Source organism: Citrus sinensis, chromosome 3, assembly GCF_022201045.2.
Source record: "Citrus sinensis cultivar Valencia sweet orange chromosome 3, DVS_A1.0, whole genome shotgun sequence".
Taxonomy (NCBI): domain Eukaryota; kingdom Viridiplantae; phylum Streptophyta; class Magnoliopsida; order Sapindales; family Rutaceae; genus Citrus; species Citrus sinensis.
Window position 1 is genome coordinate 14,226,184 of NC_068558.1, and position 16,995 is coordinate 14,243,178.

General features: G+C 33.8%; 2 protein-coding genes across 2 annotated transcripts; both read left to right on the forward strand.

The window, feature by feature from the left end:
• Positions 1–2,769: 2,769 nt before the first annotated feature.
• LOC102614546 (SH2 domain-containing protein B-like) lies at positions 2,770–11,882 on the forward strand. Its single transcript, XM_052438427.1, has 12 exons — positions 2,770–3,079; positions 3,755–3,940; positions 5,178–5,372; positions 5,466–5,555; positions 5,821–5,898; positions 5,998–6,162; positions 7,314–7,661; positions 9,231–9,505; positions 9,757–9,919; positions 10,844–11,193; positions 11,378–11,443; positions 11,649–11,882. Exons 1-12 carry the CDS (start codon positions 2,933–2,935, stop codon positions 11,665–11,667), a joined length of 2,082 nt encoding a protein of 693 aa, XP_052294387.1. The 5' UTR covers positions 2,770–2,932; the 3' UTR covers positions 11,668–11,882.
• Positions 11,883–14,341: 2,459 nt separating this feature from the next.
• Positions 14,342–16,854, forward strand: LOC102613746 (receptor-like serine/threonine-protein kinase At1g78530). Its single transcript, XM_006477736.4, has 5 exons — positions 14,342–14,741; positions 14,845–15,183; positions 15,429–15,683; positions 15,777–15,910; positions 16,601–16,854. The coding sequence occupies exons 1-5, from the start codon at positions 14,606–14,608 to the stop codon at positions 16,790–16,792; spliced, it is 1,056 nt and encodes a 351-aa protein (XP_006477799.2). The 5' UTR covers positions 14,342–14,605; the 3' UTR covers positions 16,793–16,854.
• Positions 16,855–16,995: the final 141 nt, after the last annotated feature.

Genomic DNA, 16,995 nt, shown 5'->3' on the forward strand with positions numbered 1-16,995 from the left:
TTAATTATATTTTAAAGAGAAATTATCAATCGTATACTCTTAGTTTACTCCGTTATCAAATTTACTACAACACTTTCAGGTTATATCAGTCGTCCACCTTAAGTTGACAAAATGTATCTGTCATCCATCAAACCGTTAGTTGCCGTTTAAATATGATGACTTTAGAGGGGTAATCTGGTCTTTTCATAGGATACAAGTGATACTTTAAGGGTATATAAGTGATAATAACATATTTTAAGGGTACACAAGTTATGATTAATTTTCAAGGGTAAAATCATCAATTCGCTATAGTTTTGTTAACTTTCAAAAGGTAGCTAACAGTTTAGTGGTCATCAGATAACTTTTGTCAATTTAGGGTGGACAATTGATACACCCTTAAAGTGTTGTAGTATTTTTGATAAAAGCACAAATTTAGGGTATATGAATGATAATTTTCCTATTTTAAATTAGGATTTAAAAATGGGAGGGTTAGTAATTTGTAGGTGAAAATACATTTTAAAGTAGTTAAATTCATAATTGTTCTTTTATGTACTTTCATCTAGCAATAGAGCTGGGATTACAAAAAATAAGTTCTATAATGATTTTAATGGGTTATGAAAGGCTTTACTCTTATTTTAGTTTTTTGTTTAATTTTTCTTTAAGACTGGAGCTTTTAACAATCATTTTAATCTGTGTAACACCCTTTTTGAATTTTATTTCATAAAATACTCCTAGCTTTAATTTATAAAATATTTACAAATCCATATAAAAAAATTAACCAAGCTCCCAATAAATTTAGCCTTAAAAAAGTATCTCTTTTAATTTTTTTTAATAAAACATATACAAGTACTAAAATTTTTAATTATTTTCTTCTTATTATATTATTTATATATCCGTAACTCAAAACTATGGATGACAATGCGAAGAGGAAGGGGGGAGAGGGGAGGGACGGACATCCCCGTACCCATTCTCGATATTCTGCGTATGTCCTCGTCTCTTCCCTGTTCTCATCTAAATTGCTTGAGAGGAGGGGATGGGGATCCCTAAAGAATAATAGAGGATCCTCGAGGGTTTCTGATACTTAAATAATTGATACATTTTTAATTTCCGAACTTGATTTAATCATATTAAAATAAAAAATTTAAATAAAAGTAAAGTTTAATAATATATCTTACATTAACATCAATCCATTACAAAACTACAAAGTACAAATCATCAGAATAAATATCTTCCTCAACCTTCATAACCTATAAAAAAAATATTTATATTGATAATGAAATAAGTAAAATGAATATATATACTTAAATTAATACTTTTAATAAAAGCATTTACCTCTTACTCTTCATGCTCCTCCTATTCTTCTCAAATGAAGGTGGCAAATTGAGAGATAGCTTCAGGTATCAAATCTAAAACTCATAAGTGAAAATATTAATAAAATCAAAATAGTCCATATCTACTAATTGTGTTGTAGCACTTACATCTTTGCTTCCATTAACCTAAAAATATAAAAAAATAAAATGATAATAATCATGAATATGTCTTATTTCATTATATTCTATCAAACTTTTGGTATATATAATATTCAAATAATATGATTTTTATACAATATTGACGTGAGTGTTGTCCATAAGCAATTATACCTCTTGGCCACCGACCATGGCATGACGAACATCACGAATTGGGCCTCTGGTTGACGATGCAACATGTTATTGGACTATGAATGAAACCATGAGAGAGTGCTAGCTATAGTGCGAATAATTTGGAAAAGATAAATGAGACCATAAGAGAGTGGCTTAGGGTTTGATATGTGGATTGTAGGCTTGTGGGCTATGGTTAAGTTTAAGTTATATTAAAGTCTTTATATGAACTAATATTTATATAATGTATATAAATATTTTGATATTTGTTATTTGTACCGATATTTAATATTTTTTATAATTTAAAATTTTATTATTTATTCACTAATAATTCTAGAAAAATAAAATAAAACTTAAAAATTAAAATGGGAAAATGGGAAAATGCGGAGAAGATAAGGATTCAACCTCATCTCTATCCCTTTTTTGAATAAAAAATGGGTATAAAATTGTTCTCGTGTCCTCTCTGAATAGAGAAAATCTCAGGGACCTCCGTCCTTGTAGGTATTTCCTCCATCCCTACTCAAAACTCTCATAATTTTTTTCTAAAAATTTTTTCAATTAAAATTTAAAATATAAATATAAATTATGAAATGAGATGGGTGTAAAATTTGTATTAAAAAGCTTATTTATTTAAGTGTTTAATTGAATTTTCAGTCTTTGAATATTTGGGTAATTGCAATAAAAAAAAGGAGTTTTATGAGGAATTTTGAGGGGGTGTAGAAAGGCCTACTCTTCCTTTAATTCTAAACCATCAATAAATGAGCTTCATTTGGGCTCCTACTTTTCCCAGAAGAATCAGTGTAATTGGTGTATAAGTAGAGTGTTTTTACAAGTACAAATCTTATTCTGCCCAAGATTTATTGTCCCAAACTTGAGAATTTAGTTTCAAATTCTCGGACCAAAGTTACAAGCGAAATACAATAAAATTCACCACACGCATGACAAGCCATAAAATATTACTTTTATTGTGGCGTGACGTGGCGTCCTATTATTGGTTATATTGATTCATATTTGTTACATTTCGTGTAGCAGATTCCTACTTACCTGATCAAACGACAACCGAAACGCAACGCCACTACCCACCCGTTAGTTAACACTTCACAGCCGCCGTCATTAAAATATATATATTAAAAAAAAATAAAACAGTTTGCTTTTGCAGACCCTTTTTTTTTTTTAAAAAAAAAACGGTTTAAGTGTTTGTTTGTTATTTTAGTTGAAGTGCGAGACGCAGAAGAGAGTTGGTTTTTTTGTGTTTTTGTTGGTGGGTATAAGGTTTCTTGTACTTCTGAGGGGCAAAAATAAAAAGAAGGGAGATAATGGGTGAGAACGTGATAAAGGGTGAAGATTACTATTTGCTGAAGGATTTGAGATTTAAAATTGAAGGAGATGAAGAGGGTTTCAGTTTATGTTTCTGGGTTTATCTCATGAAGTCCACTACATTTTCTGCTACTCTTATTAGCCAGGTTCTGAAAAAGCTTCCCTTTCTTTGTCTTGCCTTTCTGTTTGTAGTTTTTTTTAAAAATTTTAATGTAACTTAAATCTTAATTTGTGTTTTACTTGTTATTTGAAAAAATGGAGCGCCCCCCCCCCCCCCAAACTATCATCAGTAGGGACAAATCTTTTATGTGAAATTGTCTTTTGATGGTTTTGTTAGGATTGTTGTGGCTCAAAATGTAATGCAAGTTTGTGGCTTGTTCATCATGCGTCTGGTTTGTGGTTGGGATGTGGAAAATTTTCTGTTTTTAAGGTATTCTAATGTAGTTTTCAGAGGGCTAAGGATTTAACTTTCTGTTCATGAGTAAGAAAATATGTCTTTGATTTGTATTTTTTGATCTCGTGCGGTGTTTGTGGTGAATTCATCTTTTTCATTCAAGCTTATTTGACATATAAGAAAATTTGTTGTTTTATCCTATTGAGTGCATTGTAAATCCTCTACGGTACTTTGATTCTTTGTTAGGATTTGATGGGGTATGAATCTTTTGCTGTTTTATCTTATGTTTATATTGTTTTTCTTTTGATGAGCCGTTGAAAAATAGAACTCAGCTTCTAGGTTGGAAATTTTTGTTGTACTTGTGCCTGATATTAGTAGTCATCTTCAAACGCAATGAACAATGAATTGATTTTTATTACCTTTGCAGGTTGATATTGGTGGCAATGCTCCTTTTCTTGCGCTAAATGAGAAGAAAATACTGATGCTTTTTCCTTTTATTTCATTACACAAAGAAGCTCCTGATCCCGGAAAATCTGCTCCATTGACGGAACTTCAACATGCATCTATGGACACTGAGTTTCCTTTAGAAAGCTGGATTCATGTTGGATGCAGGGTGTGTTTTAAATATATAACAAGTTGATTAGATTGAGGTTTTAATTAAATCTTCCAAATAATTTGATACCTTTCTTTGCTGATTTTTAACTCTTAGGACTCTCTTTGTGTACGCTTTAGTAACTCACCACTTAAGCATATTTTGTCCCTGGAAGGAACATTATTAGAAATATGGTTTTTATCTGTTCTCAACTAACTTCTGTATGCATAGAATTGTCATCATTATGCACTGCACACGTGAAAATCATTTTCATCTTGACTGCTTTGATATATATGTATGTAGATGGAGTGGAAACTTTATGGTTATGGTATATACTGAGTTGTAGTAATTACACTATGGATATGTTAATAGTAACTTCCTCATTGGCTACTTGGCTATTGGCCGATGTATCTGGAGTGAGAAAGAGTGAGCTATTGACATGTTCACATGGAAGGCTTTTCTTCAATATTTCTTGTGTTAGAAGTTTGCCCAATCTAATCCTTGCAGAAAGAAACTGTGACTGACCTATGGGAAGAAACTGGGAAAATAGAGAAAGAAGAGAATATAGTGATCCTAAGACCTTTTTGTTTCTACTTGACATTAAGTTCTTGTGACCTAAATTGGTTGATTCCTTAGGGGAGTTCAGAATAGAGTGATGCTATATCATATGTTGTATATTTTGATTTCTAGAGAGTAAAAAGATAGAAAACACTGAAATCTCCTGGTTGTATCTTGTATAAATCTCTGCTCCTACTTGCTAATCTATTTATGTATCAGGCTAAACATGATAGACATTGATTCTCCTACTTAAGAGGGAGTGTTGAGATGTTAAAAATTGGGTTTATAGTAAGATAAATGTGGCATGGGATAATTTTTTAAGCCTATTGTTTATTGATAAATCTAAATATAAGGAGTTTAACGCGGAAGTTGGGGGCATGCACTCCTTTTTACCAACTTTTCAACCATAGGAATCTTATGCAGAAACATGCTAGCTAACAATATGTCCAGTCTTTGTTATTAATATTATTATTCAATAATGAAGAATTTGGGTTAAATCTTCTGCATTTTGAGCTAACACTACGTCCAGTCTTCCATCTTATGTCGTTATTAATTTTACTTTTTTTGCCTGGTCAAATGCATTTTGCTCTTGGTATTTTGATATCTCATTTTTGGCCTTATGTCAACTCTGTTGAAATGTGACAGTTCCTGTTCTTCTTCAGAGATAGGGAAATAATAATGGTTGGCCTTATTTTGTCAGGTTTCTACTGATTCTGTGCAGCTTCATATTGATGGGGAAATTGTAGCAGAGAAGCCTGTGTCTTCATCTTTTTGTAAAGGTTCCTTGTCAAATTCTCGGACGAGGATAACATTGGTTGGTAGCAATATGCAGGGTTATGTCCACGATGCAAAAATCTTGCCCCTAAACTTGTCCATCAAGGATCACTACCATAAGGTGCTCTGTTATATTTCTTGAATTACTTTGTTTATTATGTCAAAGCCGTGTTTTTTATTTTCTTATTTCACAAATATACTTGTTTTATTCTAGGACCCACCACTTCTATTGTCTATCGATACTTCGTCTGCCTCTGAGATTGAAGAAGACAGCGATGGTGTTTGGAGCATTGTTGGTGGAAAGGTTAGATTATTAGGGAAGTTCTGAAAGCTATGCATTTGGTGTTTCATCTGTACAGTTCTCTGACCCATAGTAGTTGGGATGTGGGTTTATGGCTGCATCACATCAAATTTCTCATATGTTCATTCAATATGCTAATGTCATCTCAATTTTCCTCAGATTTTGAGTATTCTATTATAGATGCTGTGTTATCGAAGTTGTTTTTACTGAATTTGTAATCCAATGATTGTAATTTTTAATTTCAACTTATAGATTTATTATTTCTCAGGCATCTTGCCGCAGGATCTTTTCCTTGGATGTTGTTCTATTAAATGCCTTTGGCCAGCCTGTAAACAAAGAAGTGGAGGTTTTCATCTTTCGTTTTTGCTTATCATAGAATATTCGCCTCTGATTCTTGGTATTGATGGTATTATGTTGAGACTTGAAACATTGCTTGTCATAACAGATCACTGCTGCACTTCTGTATGCTGACAATGGCAGCCTTGTCGAGAAGACAAGTGATGGAGAAGCTCCCCTTTTGACGAGCTATGATGGGATCGAATTTCCTACTTATGACAGGCCTAGTAAACTATTGAATGGGCGTGCATCTTTTAAGCTGAAAATATCTCAGGTAAAACATTAGATACCAACCTTAGTTTTGGTCCTTTTTGTGTGGTGATTTCTGGGATACCATCTAAGAATTTTGCAGGGAAGACCTTCATTCGTTCCACAGAAAACAAAGTTGTTACTTGGGACTTCCTAGAAAGCTGTCCTCTTATGTTAACAGTAAAGATTTATGTGTTAGTGTCCACCCATTACCTACACAGACGATTTGTCATCTTTATGTAGAAACACGTCATATGGTATGGTTTTCTCTTTGATATAAGTTTAGCATAGAACTGCATGATGGGAAACTGCAATAAAAGTTCAGGTGCAGCCTGCAGCCTGAGGAAGTTTGGAAATGTTTCTTGTGAGCTTTAATCACTGTGTACTTATTTGTAGCTGTGCAATATTCACTTATCTTATTACATTCGAGATAAACCACTTTTCCTTAATATGAAAGCATATTTATTAGTACCTTTATCACTGTAACTATTTAGTGAATCTTAACTTTGTAGTATTATACTTTTAGTGCTGTACAAAATTGATTGTCTTTTATTTTCCATATATTTTAAAGACTTGCAGTAACTTTTAGTCTTTGGTGATTGCGGAGTTGAATGCCATCATCACATACCCTTTGCTTTTATATCAACTTTTTCATTTCAACCTATGGACTTTGCATGTGCTCAGAGTGTCCCAATACTGTGTCTGACAAATCCAAATTTGGTTTCTGAACAGCTCAACTCTTCTAGTTGATAATATTTAAGTACATATCAAGGGAAATCCTGCTCTGCTTGTGTGTGAAAAGGCCATTATGAATTAAAGTCAAAGTGGTGGTCGTTGTAGACTTGTAATTGTAATTCTGCACATGCGTCTGAGTTCAGAAATTTGTGATTTATGTGGTTAATTTGAAATATCCTGTCGGAAAATTTATTCTTTATTTTCAAACTAAGTTATTTGACATGGTTGTTTGATTTTGTTGATGATGCACCCTGAATGTTTCATCCTATGATGTGTCACAATGGGGTAAAGTGAGAGACAGCGTCAAGAATAATTTGGCTTCTTGTAAATTAGAGCAAGTTGCTTTGGATAATTAGATTTGACAATGATGTTCTTTTACCATTAAGAATTTGTCCAGTTGCTTACACTTTTTTTTTTTTCCCTCCCTTCTGTTAATTTCAGCTTTCATCCAAGTGCGACAATAGGCTATTCTGTATAAGGTTTGAAGTACCGAAACTTGTGGGGTTTCCTTTCCTAGAGGTTCTCTCCTATCCAATTCGTTGTATCTCAAGGACTCGTACTATTCGGACATTCTCTGTTCCCTTCAAAAGAACACCAGCTTCTATCCATCCAACCAATGGATCTCAATCATGTGGATTTGATGATGGATCTTTAGAAATTCATCACAACACTGTACTTGAAGCAAAACCTAGTCCATCATCAAAGCGGGTGAGGCTGGAACAAGAAAAGATACCTGCAATGGAGCAACTGGATGGGGAAGGCAGCCCTCATCCTTTGACTGCTAATAAGGTATTTAAACAGTTTTGTTCATCATTATTTTTCAAACTTGTTGAAAAACCCAAAATCACTGTTTGAACTGCATTAAAATAGTTCAGAAATTAGAAGGATAGGTGGAACTTTTTATTTTTTAATTTTCTATTTATTTTTATTTTCATATCTACTGGAATCATTACCACACAGGTACATTTTAATTTTAAAACTCCAAAGTTATATAAAATGCATTTTAAACGTTTGATATATATGTTTTTAGTTGGCTTTAGAAGTGTATAAATATTCACTGAAGAGAAAATTTGTACAAATATGTATTCATGACCCTTCACTTATAAAATTAGAAAATTTGAAAACCCTTCTAACCCCATTTTAGAAAATATGAGAACCCTTCTAACCCCTTCTTTGAGATAATTTAGTAGTAAATTGAAACGTAAATGAAATAGACAAATAACTGTTTCGCCCTCTGGTTGATCTTTCCAACTGAAAACTTTGCTCTTGACCGAAGGCTCAACAACAGGAGACGAAGTGGAACTTAACATAGAACCAATTTGGTGATATCTTTAACACTCCCCTCACAAATAGCCCTTGGAGACAGTTGGCTGTGCTCCTGGAGCTTGAAACATAGCCTGAAAATAAAACCAAATTTGAAAAAACAGCAGAAAACTGGCCATTATGAATGAAACTTGAGGGCATTGCTTCTATACCATGTCAAAGTTTCAGTCTGAAAGCTGTGAACTGTTAGGGAACCATCATAATATATTGACATAGGCATTTAGTAGTCTTAGAGCCTCCTTATTATATGACCATGACCAATGCTTAATGATTTGTTACTTGTCAGCCTTCTTGTTGTGAAGGCAAGTTGATTACTTCTTTATTTCAGAATTAAAGAAAATGTAACAAGAGAATAATATTAGACTAGTGTTAAAGTTAAATATTGTTTTCCTTATAAACTTTTAGTTTCCAGATGAAGATATAACACGGTATCAGAGCTAGTTTTACGTAGTGGTCTGGTTTCAGATCATCATATAATGTTATTTGACTTCAGGTTTTACATTTTTTTTCTTCTTTTTTCTTTCTGGTTGTGTTTGTGTTTTTGTTTGATTGGTGGCCTTTTGCACTTGAGGGGCATGTTAGAGCTTAGCCAAGGATTTTAATTTTTTTGAAGTGGTAGCTTAACATTTAATTTTTGTTTATTTGCGTTGAAGTTAAAAAATTCTTGAAAAGTTGGTCGTACATGTATATTTATAATAAAGGTTTTCTATCATTCTTTAAACTCTTTCTTGACATGGTGTGCCCTTAGAAACTATTTATATCTTCACAAATATTTGGTAGATGGTGACATGTATCTTGCTATATTTTGAATTTTCTCTGGTAATATGCATTTATTTGGGCACATTAATCTTCTTTTTTTCCTTTTTTTTTAATATATATTAATTATAGCCTAATGGCAACCCAATTCACTCCCCACCCATGTGAATGGAGTTCGGCCTCCAGACCTCTTGTTTCAACTCAAGAGATTTTATCAATTGAAATAGATGACACCTACAATATAGAAACATTAGTCTCATCGCTCACCTTTTTTATTAGGCTGAGGGTGCATTTGCAAAAGGGTTGGATGGGACACATGAAAACACTGAAGATGCAGACGTCTCTCCGGCTGATTATGAGAGCAAGGGAGTTAGAAACGTGGCTTTGAAGAATAGTGGAAAGTCAGTTTCAGATTTGACCATTTTTAAGTACTGCCTTGGAGGCTTGGCTGATAGATCTCATCTGCTGAAGGAAATTGTGACCTCTTTCTCTGATGAAGAAATATTGGAGTTTGCACATCAGGTTTCCATTTACACAGGATGTTCCCACCACAGGTGATCTACTTCTGTTTCCATTTTCTGAACATCATGATATTAGTATTCTCGTTGGATCACACATATGCATGTTTTTGGGATTTTGTATCCCCATTTAGGGGTCCATAACTGAACCAATTACATGGTACTGTAGATGCTTTTTGCCAGTGACTGTGTATACATCTTTCTCAAGACGGAATCTTCATTTCTGCTTGTTGGTACCCCATAAATCTGAATCCTTTTAAACAAGGAAATCTACTCCCTTTTTTCAGATTTCAGATAATGATTGCAAAGAGATTGATAGAAGAAGGAAGAAATGCTTGGAATTTGATCTCACAAAACAACCCCCATGTTCATTGGGATTGTGCAGTTTTTGAGATTGAGGAACAATTCAAGAAGATTTCCTGCTGTAGTACTCGACCTCTCTCACATCAGGTTCTCTCTCTTACAAGCATGTGCACACGCAATCTTACATCACACAAGTCGCCAAAACACTTTTTTTTTTTTCTGTTTTGTTCTTTTTTTGGCTCTTGATTCATAACTAAATATGTTGTAGGGAAATTATCATTCGTATACCTTAAATTTGCGCTTTTATTAAAAATACTACAACACTTTAAGGGTATATCAATCGTCCATCTTAAATTGATAAAAGTTATATGCCGACCACTAAACCGTCAGCTGCTGTTTGAAAGTTAACGGAACTATAGTGAATTGATGATTTTATCCTTGAAAATTATCACTTGTATACCCTTAAAATCTCTTATTATCACTTATGTACCCTTAAATTATCACTTGTATCATCTGAAAAGACTAGGTTACCCCTCTGACGTCATCATATTTAAACGGCAACTAACGGTTTGGTGGACGGCAGATACATTTTGTCGAATTAGGATGGACGACTGATATACTTTGAAAGTGTTGTAGTAAATTTAATAACGGAGTAAACTGAGGGTATACGATTGATAATTTCCCTATATTGTATTCTTGAGGTCCTACATACAGCATGCTATTGTGGCTTATGTCTTTTTGAATCATACGATTAACTAATGGCATTTTTGGAAGATGTGATAACATCAGTTTATTCAATGTAAATATTGATGAAAATTCACTTATGGGAATCGCTGATATACCAGTTCAATTCTTCTATCAGTTTTACCCTCGAAAGTTGATGAAATAACATTTTTTGTAATTTTGTATCATGGTAAAGTTTGTTGGCTTCTTTTCTTAAACTAGTGAACGAACAATGATATTGAAAATAATTTTCTCCCCTTTTTGGCATGAAAAATCCATCATGTGCATCCCATGTCCAAAACGGAATAAACGTGCAATGAATGTGATGAGTCAAATAATTATATTCAGGATTTTGAGCTTCTGAGGAGAATTGCTGGATGCCGAGATTTTCTAGCCCAAGAGAACTTTGAGAAGCTATGGTGTTGGTTATACCCAGTTGCTTTCACATTATCAAGCGATTGGATAAATAAACCATGGAGATCCACATCTCCCAAGTGGATAGAAGGATTTATTACAAAGGAAGAAGCTGAATATTCACTTCAGGGTCCAAGAGGCCTTCAAGAGCCTGGGACATTTGTACTACGGTTTCCTACTTCAAGGAGCTGGCCGCACCCAGATGCAGGTAGTTTAATTGTGACTTACGTGGGCAGTGACTACACTCTTCATCACAGGCAGGTTTCTTCCGATTATATTTACAGGTATTTCTTTCTTGTTTCATTCCTTCTTGCATCATAATCAATGGGAGTAAAATCATTTTTCATTTTCATTGCCTTAAAAAGCTAAATATTGTATTAAGTGGTAAAGGAGGATAGAATTGATATCCTTCAAAAACGCAAAATTGACTATTTGTCTGAGATTTTTTCCCCCCAACTCTGATGGAAGGGACATGGATGTGAAACCTTTGCAAGATTTGCTATTCACAGAGCCTGAGCTCTCTCGATTGGGCAGGCAAGATATCTCGACTTCATTTATTTATTTATTTTAAATCATTAAATACTCTACTCTTTTCTAGTAGTTTATCCCAAATAATGTGATGACCATACTGTTACATCACTTACAATTTGTTAAGAGTATTATTGCTGATACTTTCTTACCAATTGCCGTGATGTGCTCACTTGATTCATATTAACAACTTCAATGCTTGAAAATGCAGGATCGTGAGAATTCATTGAGCTTGCTTCAGATGTAGCATTATTGCCGACTGCTTTCAGTTATGGTGGTCATATTTTTTGCTTCTACAAATTTTGGGTGGTGTGGATAAGAGGGAGGCTGTTACTTTTGTTGTATTCTTTTTGCCTAGCTCTTGCCTGTTTTGTATATACAATATGTACATCCATAATCTATATGATCTTCTCAGCATAATAAGTTATTAACCGAGATCTGCACATGGAGAAAGCTCAAGGTTTAACGACAGATTATCCCGATACATTATTAACCTGTCGTCCAGGCCTTTAGGGTTTAGCTAAGTTATATCAATCCAAAATTAAATTTAAGTAATTAGAGGTCATGGAAAATTACTTTTAGGTCAAGTATAAGTTACAGATAATGTGACTTAGTAGCGGCTTTCTATAAAACCTTTTTATATATACATATGAACACACACATAACATTATGATGATGCTACAAGCGTAAAAATGACTTTTTTTGAACTTAATTTTAGCCAAATTGTAATATACCATAAAATTTGAAGAACAGAATTTTCAGTTTAACCCAAATTTAATCTACAAATTTTTTAACCCAAAATAAATCTTTTTTTAACCAATGGAACAAATGAAACAAAATGAAAGAAATCATCTAATTTATATATGTTTCATTGAATAGTCGAAATTTGTATTTTACAACTTAACTAACAAGTCAACTAAAGATGATAACGAAAAATAGAGTAAAATGTTAAATTTTGAAAAGAAATAATAGTAAAGCGATACACCTCAAAGTTTATTATTTCGTAATACTAGAAGTAGTCAAATGATAATAACCTTTATTTTTATTTTTGGTGCCATAATTCTCCAGCACTTTGTATTTTGGGGAGAAAAAAGTTATTTGGAATATTGAACAGAAATTTCATATATTTTAGCATTATTTTGTATGATTAAAAAAAAAGAAGTGGACAAATTTTAAATCAATTTTTTAGTATCTACTCCCCGAGATTTTTAATTGATTGATTTTTTGACAATTAATTATTATACTTATACTTCCTACCTTGGCAACAAGAAGAGATCAGAAATGGTTTGAAATTAATATTACCTTTTTTATAACATAAAAATGTGATATTATGAATCATGAAATTTCAACTTTTTTTTGTGGAATTACATTTAGTTTCCTTATTTATTCCCTTAAACAGAAATATATGTTGTGTCTAATTTGTTGTAATAATTTCGTCTAGGTGACGCTGATCTCAAATGCTTCAGTTCACATGAACACAATGCTGATCGTATATTTCTTAAAATGGCAAAATCTTTTTGAAATCAAAATTCCAACCGACTAAGATGAACACCCCCCATAAATTTAAACCAGTAAGTTTTTTATTTTTCAAAAATTGCCGAGCAATCAATTGCTTTTACACCGGCATTCACTTCTTCTACCAAGAAAATGATTCCCTTGTGACTTTAAGTTGGCTTTATAAATTCCCGACTCGTACAGCAAAAACAGGTGGCAGAAACCATATGATGACAGCAAATATTTCACATGATGTGTTCATCCTTTTTGCTCTCGATTGTTCTTTTGGATAAAAAGACCCTTTTGAAATCAACATCATCAGGTTGTCGAGTCATCCAAAACATTTAATGCTAGTGAATATTTTATAAAATCTGGCCTTACACAAGTAGAAAAGACATTTATCATTTCAATTTCCCAACTAACATAAAAATATAAAGTACGTTATTGCTCTCTTCCCATAATGGTGAGGCCGACTTAAGATTGATCTATTTGGTAAAGTGACTCAATTTTAACTAAGATGAGACAGCTCAATTTATTCAACGATCCCTCTACAATAGAGCAAGAGCAACTGTGAAAAAACTCTCAACTGCTCAACAATCTCTTGCTAGTGGGGAAGTGGCATCGACCCTGATCCATTTGTGTGATATTGAGTCCAGCACATTTCTGATATCACTTGTTGAGAGACAAGTCTTGCACATTCAAAGTATTCATCCCAGAATAATAACCTTTTAGAAGGTAATCTATCCTATATATAACCCCATATATCACTACTTTCCTAGCCTGTAGAACCATTTACTCAACACATAAAATGTATATACACAAGCTTAACTACGATAACTGAAGTTTTGTTGAATCAAACTGCCTTGATGACTTGATGTTGATGAAAGATGGTGATACTAGCAGTAGCCATAGCTGCAAGAGCCTGCCAATGTAGTCTTGCTAGGATTAGGTGCTCGCTAATTGGCCGAAAGCTTAAGCAGTTAAGCTAGCAGTCGTGCTGCCCACATTTCTATTTCAGATTCCTAACAGTAACAGACCACCACGCTACATCTTTTGCAGCCCATGTCCTTGAACTGGACCCCACGTGGGTCCCATAATGGCATGTGTCAGCCCCAAAGAGGCCCCACTGGGGTCCCATAACCCTTCCGAAGAGGTAAATTTTCACTGGAATAAGCCGCCGAGACTTGAATTAAACTAAAAATACTAAATTAAACTCCATGATTACAGGGTAAAAACTCTCTAAAAAGTCAAAAAGCGTTTTGCAGTTCTCAGCCTATGTGATGTGAAGTGAGAAAAGAAATCATAGAGTCACAAGCTGCCATTAGGTGTCACAAATTAACACGTTGCGTCGACATAAGTTGGCAGATGAAGAAATTTGCTCCTTCATATGTACATATTATTCAATTCATCTACCTTTGCGTTGCATGCGTCAAACTATCAAATGATTAAAACTTGGAAGCACTTTCATCAACGTAACGTGCTTTCTGTTACAAAGAGGCTGCTGCTAGTTCAAGTCTTCTCTCATTTCACACCTCTGTAGTTCTCCGAGCAGATCATCTAAACTAATAACCCTTCAGGGTTGAATTCTTCTCTTTCACATACTGCAGCCTTTTTCTTCTTTAAGTTACTAAAAATCACTTATTTTGTTCGTTGAATATCACTCTGTAGAATTAAATGGGCAATGCTAGGATCATAGCATTCTACGTCACAATATGCTGTATCGCTTTTGTTATATCAAAGATTATTATTTCAGTTCTCCTTTATAGAAGATGGAAAAGAAAGAACATGGTTTATGCAGACAGCGTCTCAGGTATTGTAGCTATTATGAGAAAATTTTCTTGAATTCTAGCTTCCTGGAAAGTAAATAAAGATTTAAAAAAACGCTGCTAATCTGTGTTTCGGGTAAAATACAGGTGGGAAAATGGTGATGTTTAGGTCTCCATTGATACATTCTCTGCAATCCGACGCAATATTCAAGAAGACACTAAAGTTCAGCAGCAAAGATGTCATTGGTTCTGGAGGCTTCGGAACGGTTTATAGATTGACTGTAAATGACTCCACAGCCTTCGCCGTGAAAAGACTACACAGGGGAACCACGGAGGTAGACAGAGGTTTTGAGAGAGAATTGGAGGCAATGGGCGATATAAAGCATCGGAATATTGTCACTCTTCATGGATACTACACTTCTTCTCAGTACAATCTTCTCATATATGAGCTCATGCCTAATGGAAGCTTGGATACATTTCTACATGGTATGATTAACTATCTCCGAAAAATGAGAAATGAATATTATACTAAAAGCTCCTTTTATAGCAAATTCACCTGTCAGGGAACTTTCAAAAAGAGGCATATTTTCGAAATTTTGCAACACAGATTACTTAAATTTGAAGTAAAGTGAAAACCATAATCTACTTGGAGATTAGAAAAATGTATTGAAACAATAAAATTGCATTTTGCATTACTTGCATCTGTGATTGTAACATTAACGATGATGCAGGAAAATCAGTTAACAAGAAGAATTTAGATTGGCCATCCAGATACAAAATAGCAGTAGGTGCTGCAAGAGGAATAGCATACCTTCATCATGATTGCATTCCACACATAATCCATAGAGATATCAAGTCAAGCAACATTTTGTTGGATCAAAATATGGAGGCTCGAGTGTCTGATTTCGGACTCGCCACATTGATGGAAGCCGAAAAGACTCATGTTTCGACAATTGTAGCTGGCACTTTTGGATACTTGGCCCCTGGTAGGAGGCATTAAATAGATAAAAAGTTTAAAACTTTTCCCCTCTGGAAAGTTGTTATCTGATATACTGAGTTAACTATTATATGTTCTACAGAATATTTTGATACAGGGAGGGCTACAGCAAAAGGCGATGTTTACAGCTTTGGAGTTGTTCTGCTTGAGCTTTTAACAGGAAAGAGACCTATGGATGAAGCTTTTCTAGAGGAAGGAACGAAGCTTGTGACATGGGTAAGTTTTCAAAAGTATGCACATTTGCTTTAATCTTTTTTTATTTATTTTTTTTATTTTACCAATCATAGCAGCATGTGTGTGTGTGTGTGTATAGTTCTTATAAAATGGTTATTCACCCTAGATAATTTAGTCTGAAACTTTGGGATAATTTGAATGTAAAAACCCTTTGCGCTGTAGTAGAAAAATAATCAAGCTGGAACTCAGGCTACTCTATTTAAATGCGACAAATACAATCCCTGTTCCTGGTTTCATTAAACAGAAAGACAGCAAAAAAAATTTCCATTAAAACAATTTTCTTTTTCATTAGTTTTTAGTACAAGGATAAAAGTTCTAAGAGTTTGAAGTTATAACTTTTAGTATTATAGAATGGTGCAGTTAAGTTTAAGAGAGTTATTGAGTATACAACAAAAGATAAGCTTATGATAATCTGATTAATTTGTGGCTAGAGGACACACATAGCTTGAAGAATTTTAACCGATTGCTATGTTTCTAATTCTTCTATGTATTTTGACATAGTTACATCAAGTTTGGCCTCATTGACCAGGTGGTCATACTAAGAATGTGTTCCTTCACAGTTTCATTTCTCTGTATCCTTCTACAAAAGCACTAGACAAGTTTGGCATTGCGTCTTGTATGGATTGATAGATTAGTCATCACCTTACAAATTGTTTCTTAATGTTGAAACAGGTCAAAGCAGTCATGCAGGACAAGAGGGAGGAGTACGTGATTGATACCAGCTTAGAGGGTTGTCCGATCAATGAGATAAACGATGTATTCAGTATTGCATCAATGTGCCTCGAACCAGAACCTTCCAAGAGACCAACTATGACTGAGGTTGTCAAGATGCTTGAGCTAATTAAATCAGAAAAAGTTGTATAAGACTAATAGGCTTCCCTTGATGCCTATCCCAATAGTGATATCCAATGACAGCTTCTTAATTAGACATGGCAATTTTTGTCCCTTCTTTCCCATTTTTCATTTTCTTTGTTTTAATGAGAATTGTGAAATTTTTAGCTAACAAACACAGGTAAGGGAGGACAGAGCCAGAAACCATATACACGCATGTTTTCTTAGGATCATTA

Excerpts from the sequence above, each read along its gene's own strand:
- LOC102614546 (XM_052438427.1), top strand. The coding sequence starts at position 2,933 with ATGGGTGAGAACGTGATAAAGGGTGAAGATTACTATTTGCTGAAGGAT. Across the intron at positions 3,080-3,754 it reads CTGCTACTCTTATTAGCCAG|GTTGATATTGGTGGCAATGC; the intron begins GTTCTGAAAAAG and ends TTACCTTTGCAG. Across the intron at positions 9,920-10,843 it reads CTCGACCTCTCTCACATCAG|GATTTTGAGCTTCTGAGGAG; the intron begins GTTCTCTCTCTT and ends AATTATATTCAG.
- LOC102613746 (XM_006477736.4), top strand. The coding sequence starts at position 14,606 with ATGGGCAATGCTAGGATCATAGCATTCTACGTCACAATATGCTGTATC. Across the intron at positions 14,742-14,844 it reads TTATGCAGACAGCGTCTCAG|GTGGGAAAATGGTGATGTTT; the intron begins GTATTGTAGCTA and ends GGTAAAATACAG. Across the intron at positions 15,684-15,776 it reads TTTTGGATACTTGGCCCCTG|AATATTTTGATACAGGGAGG; the intron begins GTAGGAGGCATT and ends TATGTTCTACAG.